Below are 13443 nucleotides of genomic sequence, written 5' to 3' on the forward strand. Positions count from 1 at the left end.
ATGGGGGTATCATGCTGGAAAGGAAAATGGCTCTGCCTCACCAACTTGAACCTATCAGTTGCTTTCTGTTAGTAAGCAAATTCCAATGGAGAGGCCTTGTTTTCTTTAAGAAAGTTTTGTTCCATTTTTTAGGAGGTCTTGTAAAAATGTAGACACATTTTTAATGCATGATGTTTTTGTCAGGTCTGTATGATTAACAATCTGGGGTTTGAGTTTTAACAGCCAAATCTTGTTGAACTTTTCTAAGTGCCTCAGCAAGTTTTTCCAGTTTTGAGCTATTGGAGGCCAACTGATGAATGTGAATGACATTGACTTCCTCTAACGGTCACAGAGATGGGTACCTCACTGATGGGAGCCATACCACAGCAGATTAATACTCCATCTAGTCAGACAGGATACTGGACAATGGCCAATACAAGATCCTTTTGAGGGAGCTGAAAAAAAATATCATGGGAGTTAAGAATAACTTGCTCATAGTGGCCATTTCTTCGTGACTCCCCAATCAGTTAATGACTGATTTATTCCCTGAAATGTTACTTAATTTTCTTTCTTTCACAAGTTAATTGGCTGATAAAGAAGTGTTTATTTTTTAGCAGTTTTAAATGTTGCCTTTTAGTTTAATTAAAAATCCTTGTTGCCATAACATGAAGGGGCAGTGATACATTGGGTGCTCCTATTTAATCTTCTTGATACCATTCCTTATCTTGTATACCTTCATCATCATGTTCACTTTCATTCATCATACTCTGAACTAAACAATCTCGGAACAAACCTTCCATCCCCACCCCCATGTCTGCAATCAGCTTTTAGAAGTAGTGTGACTGGACTGAACAGTTTTCCAGGTGGTGATGTTCTATTGGTTTGTATGGTGGAATAACACCATAATACATTTTCTATCCCATTCCTTATGCAGCTGAACAATATTTTCTTTCTTTACAATTGCTGAACATGCAGCAGCTCTCATTCATTGAGCTATCTATAGTGAGGCCAATGTCTAAGTAGTTCAAATTATTCTTTCCAAAATGCAATGTTTTGTAGTTGTGGGGCAGGTGAATGCCACATAACAGAATCGGGTTCTGTTTCTGTCTCTGTCAGAGACTTTGTATGTGCCACTGGGCAAATCACTTAAACCAACCTTTTCACACGTGGCTACTAGTTATGTATTCCTCTTTTGCTTGGTGCCTATCCTGAAAATAAGGCTCAAGGTGTCTTAAAGGCTGACACTCACAGCTACAACTGAAGTCATTGTAACCTCTGGTTATTCAGCAAGGCAGTGTAATCTGAAGGAATGTTAAGTGATAGGAGTCAGGAGGTTCTGATTTCTAGTCTAGGCTCAAACACTGACTCAGTATGAGACTGGGCAAGTCATTTGGTCTTCCTCTGTTTCTCCATCTGTTGTCAGTTGCTGGCTACATGCGTTCTCTCTGCATGCTGCACTGGCTCTGGCCAGATAGCCCATACAGCAGACTTTGATCGAATTGCCCAGGAAGACCACAGACTCCGTTTAGTGGCAAAGGCACTTGGCCAGGGTTATTGCCAACAAAGCACAGTATTAGTGCCCTATATGTGCTACAGGTACACTTAATGCATGTATTCCCATTACAATGAACTTGGCTGAGTGAGTGACGGGACTTTCTGCTCCCCCCTCAACCAGAGAGAGAGACCCACTCAGTGACCCCTCTTTTATATACTGTTACAAGCAAGTTTATGTATTGCCCTTCTGGTGTGGTTAGTTACTGCCCTTTACTTTGTACATATTGTTTCGATCAAAACACCTCTAGCAGTTACCCTGTCATCCTGACCTTACCCTTAGGAAGGGTCAGTGTGTCCTGTATCATGTTCGGGGAGTGAGTTTACACCATAACCTTGTATTGGAGTGTTCTGGCACGATCTTTCTGGAATGTATTTATGTGAATACGTAGTGCTTAGGAGTGCTTGTGTTTTTGAAATGCCAGCCATGTTCTTGCCAAGTTCATGTATTGGATAGTGAACCTGCAAGCAGGCATCTGCCTTGTAACAGGGCTTACTCTTCCTAACTTTGCTTAATATCAGCCGGGCCTGACTTTTGGTCACTTTAATTCAGGCTCCAGGCATCATACCAGGCCCCATGCTTCAAGCTCTCTTTCTACTACAAGTGTGTAGCTGCCTACCTTCCAGGAAGTGGAGGATTAATTGTCTGTACAGTGCTTTATATGATGAGTGCTATAAAAATGCTAAATGCTCTGGAAGATGCAGGTCTTCAGGTGACTGCTGCCAAACTTGAGTCACTTAGCACCCAGAACTAGTAGAGACACCTGTTGATGTTGGGCTTAATCTCTCTTGGCCTCATTATATAGATCATTTTAATTTTGGCATTTGATAACTCTTGAGTGCTCAACCCTGCAATGTTAACGTTCTTTCAGTGTCTGTAATTGATAAATATGCTAAACTCCAGTATTGGTACTGAACTTTGTGACCCTTTTCTGCTAAACTTTTGCCATGGTGAAAACTGACCATTTATTCTTTTTGTTCTGTGTCCCTTTATCTAGTTGCTAACATGAAAGGATGTTAATTCTCACCCTGTGACATGGTTTTCTTACCAGCCTCTCTTGAGGGACTTTGTCAAAAGCTTTTTGAAATTCCAGATTGTCAGCCAGTTCTCCTTTATCCACTATTTTGTTGACACATACAAAGAACTCTAATAGGTTAGAGAGAGACTCTTTTCTTTGCAGAAGCCATGCCACTTAGCCATGCTACTGGCATTTTTAAAGATAACTACAATACATGCTAAACTCCAGTCTTCCTATACACTATGTGATTGTGTATATATCCTCTTCATCTCAAATGTACAGAGCATATTGTGGACTGTGGCTGCCACTCAGATGGGCTCCTCTGTTTTTGATATGGGAATGAAGCTGAGAAACACCAGAGCACTTAAACGAGGAGTACTTGTGGCACCTTAGAGACTAATAAATTTATTTGAGCATACAGTGTTGTGAGCTAACACCCACTTCATCAGATGCCTGCAGTGGAAAATACAGTAGGAAGATGTATATGTATACTGAGAACATGAAAAAAATATGTGGACAGAGTTTGCAATCAGCTTTGTTGCAAGGATAGGTTCCTGGTTTAGTGTTTTTGTTGTGTGGTGTGTGGTTGCTGGTGAGTATTTGCTTCAGGTTGGGGTGCTGACTGTAAGTAAGGACTGGCCTGTCTCCCAAGATATGTGAGAGTGAGGGATCGTCCTTCAGGATAGGTTGTAGGTCCTTGGTGATGCGCTGGAGGGGTTTTAGTTGGGGGCTGAAGGTGATGGCTAGTGGCGTTCTGTTACTTTCTTTGTTGGGCCTGTCCTGTAGTAGGTAACTTCTGGGTACTCTTCTGGCTCTGTCAATCTGTTTCTTCACTTCAGCAGGTGGGTATTGTAGTTGTAAGAATGCCTAATAGAGATCTTGTAGGTGTTTTGCCTCTGTCAGAGGGTTGGAGCAAATGCAGTTGTATCTTAGATGTTCCTATCTTTGCAGCAAAGCCCATTGCCAACTCTGTCCACATATCTATTCAGGGGACACCATCATAGGACCTAATCACATGAGCCACGCTATCAGAGGCTCGTTCACCTGCACATCTACCAATGTGATATATGCCATCATGAGCCAGCAGTGCCCCTCTGCCATGTACATTGGCCAAACCGGACAGTCTCTACGTAAAAGAATAAATGGACACAAATCAGACGTCAAGAATTTTAACATTCAAAAACCAGTCGGAGAACATTTCAGTCTCCCTGGTCACTCGATTACAGACCTAAAGTGGCAATACTTCAACAAAAAAACTTCAAAAAGAGATTCCAACGAGAGACTGCTGAATTGGAATTAATTTGCAAACTGGACACCATTAAATTAGGCTTGAATAAAGACTGGGAGTAGATGGGTCATTACACAAAATAAAACTTTCCCTATGCTTATTTTTCCCCCTACTGTTACTCATACCTTCTTGTCAACTGTTGGAAATGGGCCATCCTGATTATCAGTACAAAAGGTTTTGTTTTGTTTTGTTCTCCTGCTGCTAATAGCTCACCTTAAGTGATCACACTCATTATAGTGGCTATGGCAACACCCATTTTTTCATGTTCTGTGTGTGTGTGTGTGTGTGTGTGTGTGTCTTCCTACTGTATTTTCCACTGCATACATCCGATGAAGTGGGTTTTAGCCCATGAAAACTTATGGTCAAATAAATTTGTTAGTCTCTAAGGTGCCACAAGTACTCCTCGTTCTTTTTGCTGGTACAGACTAACACGGCTACCACTCTGAAACCTGTCTCCAGAGCACTTGACTCTTTAAGGTCATTCAACATATTTCCATCTTGTTCTATCAGGGGAGCATGTTCTCCTTCCACAATGCACCATAAGGGCTGAACAAATTGGCTTCTCTATTGTGGTACTATTGCCCAGTAGTCAGTTTATTACACAGCTAAAAAATTTATATCTGTGTGATTTAATGCAATAGCATTTGCTGAAGCACTTTCACACCTTGTCAGAAATTGAGTTACCACACTGATAAGAGGTTTGAGGTAGTCAGGACCACATATCTGTTCTTCTGGAGATGCTACGTAAGAGGAATTACAGGGGTCATTATTCACTAGTGCAAGCATTTCATTTAAAATGGAAAATCAGGGTCAGAGGCACTATTCTTGATTAAGAATTGCAAGTAGGATTTAAAAGTGCTAATTTGAGATCCTAGGATGCAAAGTGCTGTATCAGTGCTTCACAAATACATCTTCAGTATCCATGTGGTGTGCAAATACTATACCTGTTAGCAAAACAGGTGTTGAAAGGCTAGGAAATCTTTCCAAGATCACAAAACAACGCTAGTGGAAGAGCAGATGAGAACATAAGTCCTGTCTCCCAATGCCAACTTTTGAGAACACATTTTGATTGTACAGTAGATTTACCATCTCTTGCAAGTCAATGACTTCTCATCCTACAATCTCGACATTTAGCAGATACTAATGTTTAATGACTTCTAAATGCAGTTTTGCTGCTAGTTAACTTAGGCTTAAATAAGGGGGTTGAACTCAAATGCAAGAAATTCTCCAGAATTATCATTTGCCTTACATTACTAGAAATATTGTGTGGAGTTAGTGGTATGTCAGAACTGTTGTACAGATACTACAAATGTGTGTTCCATTTTTAATATGATCACTCATTACTGCAGTGTTTCTTTATTCACTTTTTTCATACCATTTGTCACTGAAAGTAGATGGCTGGATGTCTATAAATACATAAAATGAGTGTATTCATCATGATAGATACATAGCTGAACAAGTTAAGCTTCTTTTGGATTGACCTGTGTCTGGGTAGTTAGCTTAAAAAATTAGTATTCTTGCTTTTCAAAATCCTGAAATAACAATTTTCTATTTTCAGTGCCCAGATTCTGCCTGCAAACAAGACCTTCTAGCCTATCTACAGCGTATTGCTTTATACTGCCATCAGTTGAACATCTGTAGCAAAGTTAAGGCAGAAGTTCAAAACCTTGGAGGAGAACTGGTGGTCTCCGGGGTATGTAAGATCTGATAGTTCCATTTCATGTTTTTCTTTCTAGGTTGAACAGTTTGCAAGTTTTATAACTGCCTCTACTTGAAGGCAGAATCAGCATCTTAATAATCTTCTAATTACTTTTCAGCTTCCATTACTAGCCAATAACCCTCAGCAAGACATTTCACTATAAATTTGTAATGCTCTACCACTTTTTCCACAGGCTATTGATTTTACATACAGTGGGATTAAATCATCTTAATCAGCATAATTTTATGTATACTTCTTAATCTACCCCATTTTTTTCATAGAGACTTTGAACAGGGTGGCCTTGTAATTATCTAGGGGTATTTATTTCAAAATAACTATGCCTGAAGTTAAACTCTTTTTAGTTGCTCCACTATTTGGTGACAGCTGAAAGCTGCTGTAAGGCCAACCTCATTCCTTACTCTGGACATCAATTTAGTAAATGCATTCTTGTCTTCATTGTACTTCACTTTTTTCCTCTCTGAGAAGAATCTGCATGCTGTAGATTACATAGGAGGGAAACAGCTAAGTTTATGAAATCTTTTGCCATGCTCCAACTTGTTTACCATAGTCACTTATGTTCTAATTGGGTGAAAGCAGCAATGATGCTGGGGAGTTAATACAGGGTTTAGCCTGTAGACTAGAGGGACAAAAGGGATTGGTAACTCAGTACTAACAGTTGAGTCATTAAAAGTAAATTTAAAATTTGATCTTTCCTAAGGTGTTTCATATACTAGAAACCTTTATACAGTTTCTCATTTGTGCAAGTATCTTGTACAGTTTCTCACTTTACTGCTTTTTGCACTGACAAGTGGCTGCTGGAAGGAATATAGGAATAGCTGCATAATAGCTGAGCAAAATGGGAAACAAAATGTAATAGAAACGGTTCTGGCAACAGGACATACTTTTACATAATGTTAGCACCTTTATGCCAGAGAGAGATTTCTCTGCCACCCTCTCGCTACTGGCAGCAGGACATGCTCAAACTGCCAGAAGTGAGGAACTGAGCGATAAGATGCAGCAGAACATGTGTTGCTATGTATCTGTGATGCGTGGCTGTTATCTGTGGGGCTGAAGGCATTGTGGTGTCAAAATACTAGATATGTCATTATACAAGAACGTTCTCTAGGGTTTTACTGTGATTATAAAATTCCTTTTTAATTTACATATCCTTCAGACATAAATTAGTTCATATTAGTAGGCTAGTATCTTTACTACAGTCTCCTTATTTTTATCTCTTTTCATTGAATAAGAACATGGCTAAATGTTCCCACACTTTTTGGCCTCTACCAGATTATTGGATGAAAATCTGTGCTGTAAAAGATAGTCCACTGCCTCCCATTGAATCGGGCGCTGTCTTTAAAAAATAAATATTAACAATTTGTACCCTGAACTAAAAATACACACACAATTCCAGAGCAAGAATTTGGCAAAGCACCACTGAGCAACTGGAATGAACTATGGCAAAGAGAATCCAAGCAGGAAAATTCAGGAATTCAGTTGCTTCCCTTGCACATGTTTTGCATAATACAGATTTTCTTCACAGTGGGACAAATTCTGTAAAGAACAGTGAAGATAAAAATATATTTTTCCAAATTGATGGTTAGGTTAAGGAAAGGAGGTTAGATTGATTGAATGGAGGGGAGCACACCAGGGCCCAGCACAGACTTGTCATTCAGATCTGGTCACTAGCTACCAAATTGTGAGCTCCCTGCGGCAAGGGCTCTCTTAATCTGTAAAGAATCAAGCATACTGGAGTTATAGAAATCATAGAGGGAGTCTAAAGTACTTATACCACTTCTGGATCACGCAGGCTGAAAACTGCTTCAGACCATTCTAGGACCTACAACAAGTAGTCTTTTGAAAAGCTGTAATTTTATTTTTTTAAAAGGACACAGACCCTGAGAACAGCAGGCCCTCTGAAAAAGAAATAGCCATTTTGCTGTTAGCAGCTCCCTGAAACAATCTACTCAGTGAATCTGCAGCTTGGGTTAGAATCCAAGTGCTGCAACGTGCTTCCTATGCAGTTTATTATCCAAAAATGTCTTGAGTTCTAGGGAGGAAATACTTGATCTGGGCACTTGGAGTGCCCTTACATGTGCTTGATGTAGTTGGCCAGTCTGTGCAGATGTGATGGGTCACATTAGTCAATGGTTAGGTCTCTTTCAAAGCCAGGGCACAGTCTGTCTTATTTTTTCAAGAGACTCCAAGAATTGCTTAGTGGGTGCACCAGTTTGCTGGCAAAGCAGCCAATAAGCAGTTTGACTAGAATGAAAAGGAAGCGCACAGTGCAACTGCACAACCCCAAGACTGGCGTGCCAACCAGTTCTCAAAAATGTAGTAATTCCCAAGAGACAAAAACATCAGCTTAAGTGTAGTAGTGCAGTGAGCTTCCAAAAGGCAACAAGTGGTATGATACCTGCTTAATACCTAGGCTTTCAGTTAGAACAGAAATTTTAATAAAATCAAGGGTTACTAAAGATCAGTAATGTGGTCTACAGCCTGTTCTGAGTGTCCCAGTCAATCTGACTGTTAGTTTGCCCAGGGGTTATGCATGTGAACTCTCAAGTGTATGTAGCTATTCCTTTTGTTATACGTATGGGCACTTGTGGCAATAAAGTAGACTTAAAATATATTGTTTTAAAATGGCAGTGAGTTATAATAGGACAGACACATAAGCTACATTGTGTTGGGCTCAAAGTAGACTCTTAGAATTGGAGAGGATAAGCCATTATTTCAGCAAGACTGTGTGGTATTGGTCTGTCTTGATGCACACAGCCTTCATGTCCTAGATCTTGCTCAGACATTTATCCAGCTTCCTCCCCTAGTTCAGCTCTCATCTGCCCCAGTGTCTTTCTCCACTGCATTTTTGCATGTTCTTCCTTCTGCCCCTCCTTGCCATAAATGCAGTTCCTTCAGACTGCCCCTTCCTTTCAACTTCTCTTTAAAAAGGACCTTGGCGTGAGCAACAGAGAAGCTGAGTTCCATTCCTCTCCTTAAGTTCCCCTTTTTTCCATAATAAAAATTGCTAAGTAAATAAACGACATTTGGGTGCCCAAATTATAGCCCAAAGGCAGCCTCTACCTATTACCATTAATATGAAGATGCATCCAGCAAAAACTTGAGATCCTAGCATGTAATCCTTCATGCCATACCTGTCTGAACTGCAGCAGTGCTTGCAGGCATCTCGTGTCTCTGTAAACCACACCCCCATATGAAAAGAGGACAGCCGACATAATCTGCTCAACTTTGTGCAAATTGGGTGTGGCCCTCTACTCCACTGGTTCATATCTACATTGGTAATTTGGCAGGAGCTAAAATTTGGTCTCCCAGAGTATAATTTTACCCTTCATCTTTTCCTTACTCTGAAAGAACTTTTTCTCTAATGCAGCTTTCCTCTCTTTAATCTTTCTTGCAATGACTTCATCACTGGCTGAAACTGTGTAATATTACCTTCCTCTTAATATGATTGAATATGCCATTGTGACTTAAATCGCTGACTGATAAATATTTAAGATATCATCATAACTATAATATACTTAATTGAAGTGGAAGCTGCTGTGATACGATAGCCACAAGACTGACAGCAAACAGCCAAGTACAAATATTTTAAATAGTCATAAACATGGAAAAGGCATTATTGAGAGCACAGAAATACTGCTCATTTGTCTGATGGCATGAGTCAGTTTCTCATCACCAAGAGTCAGAAAACATAGCATCATTTTTGGAAATCCTTTCTGAGGGTGCCTTTAATAAGAAGATGAATTACCTTAAAATATTCTAAGAATTCTAGCGCCACAAAGCTTCTGAAACCTCTTGCATTTGCTTAGTTCTTGCAGTGCGTAGCGGGTCATGAGCATTGCCAAACACAGATGATGATTATGATATCTATTGTAGGTGGACAGTGCTATGTCTCTGATCCAGGCTGCAAAGAACCTGATGAATGCAGTGGTGCAAACTGTGAAGGCTTCCTATGTGGCATCTACTAAATATCAAAAGTCCCAAGGAATGGCTTCCCTAAACCTTCCTGCTGTGTCTTGGAAAATGAAGGCTCCAGAGAAGAAACCTCTGGTCAAGAGAGAGAAACAGGATGAAACTCAAACCAAAATCAAAAGAGCATCCCAGAAGAAGCATGTTAATCCTGTGCAGGCTCTCAGCGAGTTCAAGGCAATGGAGAGTATTTAAAGAGAAGTTTTTCCACTACTGCTACTTCCAGAACTTTACTTTTAATATTCTAAGGATTTCAAAAGTTTATTATTCATTAAAATGTATTTACTTAATATAATTTGGATAACTTTGTTTAGATTACATGGGGAAATACTCCAAATTTATAAATCCAATCAATACAACCTCAGTCTGCAAATGTTTTAATATTAGGTTGCTTTTAGACTTCAGGGGCATATTTCTAGGTGACAATTATTTTGTATAACTCTGCTAAAATTAAAATATATCCTATAACCAAAGAATCTTACAGTAACACTAATCATTAACCTTAATAGTTGGATCATGTTATGCCTTTCAGTGACTGCAGTTTTACATTGTGATCAAGAGGAAAACATCACTCAAAAGAAAATTAAATTACTGATGGTTCATTCATGTATTCACATATGGGGTGTGTAGGGTATAAACTTTGTGTGTTAGAGTATGAGGATAGCAGGTGCTAGCTGTGCTTCTTATACAATAAGGTAGCAGTGAAAAAACATCTGGGAAAGTAATACACTGTTGCACACTTTTCTGACCTGAGTGGGTTTGATTTTTCTTTTTTAATTTGGAATAGAGCTTTTTGTTGAATTTGTTTAAAATTGCTGTTTTCCAAGATACTACTTGAGCTGTGGGTATTAGAGCTATTTGACAGAAAATGGTGAGTCATGCCCATTAAAGCATCTTTAGGGTAAAGTATTTTCTGGTTACTTTGCAATAGACCTTTTATTAAGGGTTTTTCATGTATGTCTCTCCAGGAGGAGAACCCATAAGAAATTCAGTAAAACATATAATGCATCATGGAGGAAACTGATTACTTTTTTTTATGACACAAAATGAGAATTTTAATGCTTGGTTACAAATTACTAATGTACTTTGCCGCAGGACACTAATAAAGTTGCTTTATCAGCTGGTGTGTTGTCGTGCTGTAAATTTAGCATTTCCCCCCCAGCATTCAAATGCAAATTCATCATTGTACTCATTTCTGATAATTGCTATGCATCCTGCCTTAGGCTTACAAAGAAATCCAGCAAATAGTGTTTATTCAGGCTACAGTTTAGAGTTTACATTATTTGTGATAACTTTAGCTACAAGGTATAATTTTGCTGTCTTGTTTAAATTTTATGAATTTGTTTTAAAAAAAATAGTTAGTGCATTGTACAGGTCAGTTTGCTTTGCTGTATTTAAAAGCACACTTTTTAAAAAAAAAAAGAAAATGACCTGTTCTGGATATAATCATTTTGATGGTAATTAAATTTTATAGAGCCAGTCATTGCTGTGTTAAGAAGATATGGCTTGATTTACCTTGATCAACGTAGCAATTTACTACGCTTTTTAAAATAAATCGGACTTAAAATATATTCAAGGTATTGCTACTTCAGTACAAAAATGCTGATCAGAATAAGCATTTACATCACTCATATATAAGGTTTCTGTAAGGATATTTTTGCTGAATTTATTCTGTTTTCCAAGCAAGTTATATCTTGTCCTCTTCAATATAAGTGTACTGTCTCTATTATATAAGAGGTTTTATGCTACCCTACAAATGTGCTGCATATAGATACTATAGGCAAAATCACAGGTTTCAGAGTAGCAGCCGTGTTAGTCTGTATTCGCAAAAAGAAAAGGAGTACTTGTGGCACCTTAGAGACTAACAAATTTATTAGAGCATAAGCTTTCGTGAGCTACAGCTCACTTCATCGGATGCATCCGATGAAGTGAGCTGTAGCTCACGAAAGCTTATGCTCTAATAAATCGATGAAGTGAGCTGTAGCTCACGAAAGCTTATGCTCTAATAAATTTGTTAGTCTCTAAGGTGCCACAAGTACTCCTTTTCTTATAGGCAAAATGGATCTCTTTTTAAAAGATGACTCAAACTATGCCAGAGGCACTGGCATTCAAGGGTTAATGAGCTAGTTTCTTTGCACACAATGTTGGAAGAGTCATTTTTGTTGTTAACCTTTAAAATAATGTTGTTTTAACCTTATCTGCCCTAGGCTGTTTGGTGACTCTCACCAAAATAAACACATTACCTTAGTTTAAAAAAATCTGATTAGTTTAAAAAAAACAACCCTATCTCTCTAGATGTTTGGAAAAATTAAAGTAATAATCTTTATTTTTATTTAAAAGTTGGCTAGCTATTGTATTTTGTATGCAGAACTTAAAAGTCATTAAGGTAGCAACAAATTTCAATATAGCCACAATTGATTTAAATTTAATTTGAAAATCCAAATCAAATGCCACGAAGCCAAATTTAGCAAGAGGCTGAACTAGTCCTCCGCATGGAGGATTAAAATAAGCTAGAGTGGTTTAAGGGTTACACCTTGCAAGAAGGCAGGGATTTCTCAGAGAGGATGGGGGAGAACTCAACAGTTACTGAAATTAATGTGGCACCTTAGAGACTAACAAACTTATTTGAGCATAAGCTTTTTGCGAATACAGACTAACATGGCTGCTACTCTGAAACCTGAAGTTAGTGTGGGGGTGACTTCTGAGAGGGGAGGGGAGAGGCTATGAAAACTGGAGGGCAAGTTAGAACTGAATAGGAATAGGAATCTGAATGCTTGTGTGGATAGGCATGACTTCCAGGCCTCTGTTTTACAAATCTGTGCTCAGCACTGACAGTCCCAGCAGTATCATGGGGACTGTGCCATCTGCTGCCTGAGGGCTTCTGCAGAAGCAGTGTGGGCCTCTAGCCAGTAGAGGTTGTTACATTGAGCAGTTGGGAAGCAGGTTTGGAACTGCCTCTCTCTCTCTCTCCATGCCTCAGCTGCATCCCCAGCTGCTAGAGTGCAGAGGAGGGAGCCATTACCAGCTGTACAAAGATGGAGTGAGGCCTACGAAGAGACAGGATATGCCCTCTGTGCGCCACTTCACAAGAGGGTGAGTTGCCTCCTAGAAGTGGGGCTTTCCATCCTCCCCATGGAACTTGGTAGAGGAATGTAACAAATCACTGTCCCTCCCATTTGTCCCCTCCAACTCCCTCCTAAAAAAACAAGGTGAGGGCAGGTAGGGGGTGCCATTTGCAGGAGGGGCATGGTGGATTACAGGATTTTATACAAACCTCATAACAGCCAAACCTCTTGAAGCCTCAAGTTAGTCTAGAATCGACAATTCTCCATCATAAGCACATCCTTCTGATTCCTTGGGAACTAGTAGCTTTCAGGATCCTGGCTTGTTTGAAGGATTGTCCTTGGAAATTTTCCTCTCCCCCCAAATTAGACAAATCTGAGAGGGCTGAATTGCTTCCTGGAATGTGCTGAGGACCCATAGCATTCTGGAGCCCCACCAAAGAGATCTGGATCATATAAAGCTCTAAAAGTCAAGGTAGGAGGCTGAGGCAAGGAAAAGGATTCTAGCAGATCTGGAGTAAAGTGAAACTTACCTTGGTCCTCTTCCTAGAGGTAGAAGATGAGGGAGAGATGAGAGGGGGAAAAGTTTGAAGTCCAGGAAGACACAAAGTTTATCTACAAAGTGGAGGCATGTGATAAAATGCACATGGAAGAACCAACTTTTCTAGTTTCTAAAGTTGTTTGCCTGTCCTGGTAGCTTGTGAGTACTTACACTGATCACCTGGCTCTGCAGTAGCTGTGAGTCCATGAAGTGCCAGATGTCAGTGAGGCTTTTCCAGCTGACCACCGGCTCTTTGGAACAGAGCAGTAGATCAGTGGGGGGATTCATCCTCCAGTAGAAGCCAATGGAGACCAGCT

General features: G+C 39.6%; 1 protein-coding gene across 3 annotated transcripts in view; it reads left to right on the forward strand.

Annotated features, from left to right (window-relative positions):
- The window catches only part of CTNNA1 (catenin alpha 1), a 189162-nt gene extending 178515 nt beyond the window's left edge, over positions 1 to 10647 (forward strand). For all 3 annotated transcript variants that reach the window (XM_038412232.2, XM_043520096.1, XM_043520097.1), the window contains 2 exons: positions 5396 to 5530; positions 9431 to 10647. In XM_038412232.2, coding sequence (XP_038268160.1) covers positions 5396 to 5530; positions 9431 to 9718 — 423 coding nt within the window. In that variant the 3' untranslated portion in view covers positions 9719 to 10647. The remainder of the gene's footprint in view (positions 1 to 5395; positions 5531 to 9430) is intronic.
- Positions 10648 to 13443: the final 2796 nt, after the last annotated feature.

This window comes from Dermochelys coriacea, chromosome 8 (genome assembly GCF_009764565.3).
Source record: "Dermochelys coriacea isolate rDerCor1 chromosome 8, rDerCor1.pri.v4, whole genome shotgun sequence".
NCBI classification, from domain to species: Eukaryota; Metazoa; Chordata; order Testudines; family Dermochelyidae; genus Dermochelys; species Dermochelys coriacea.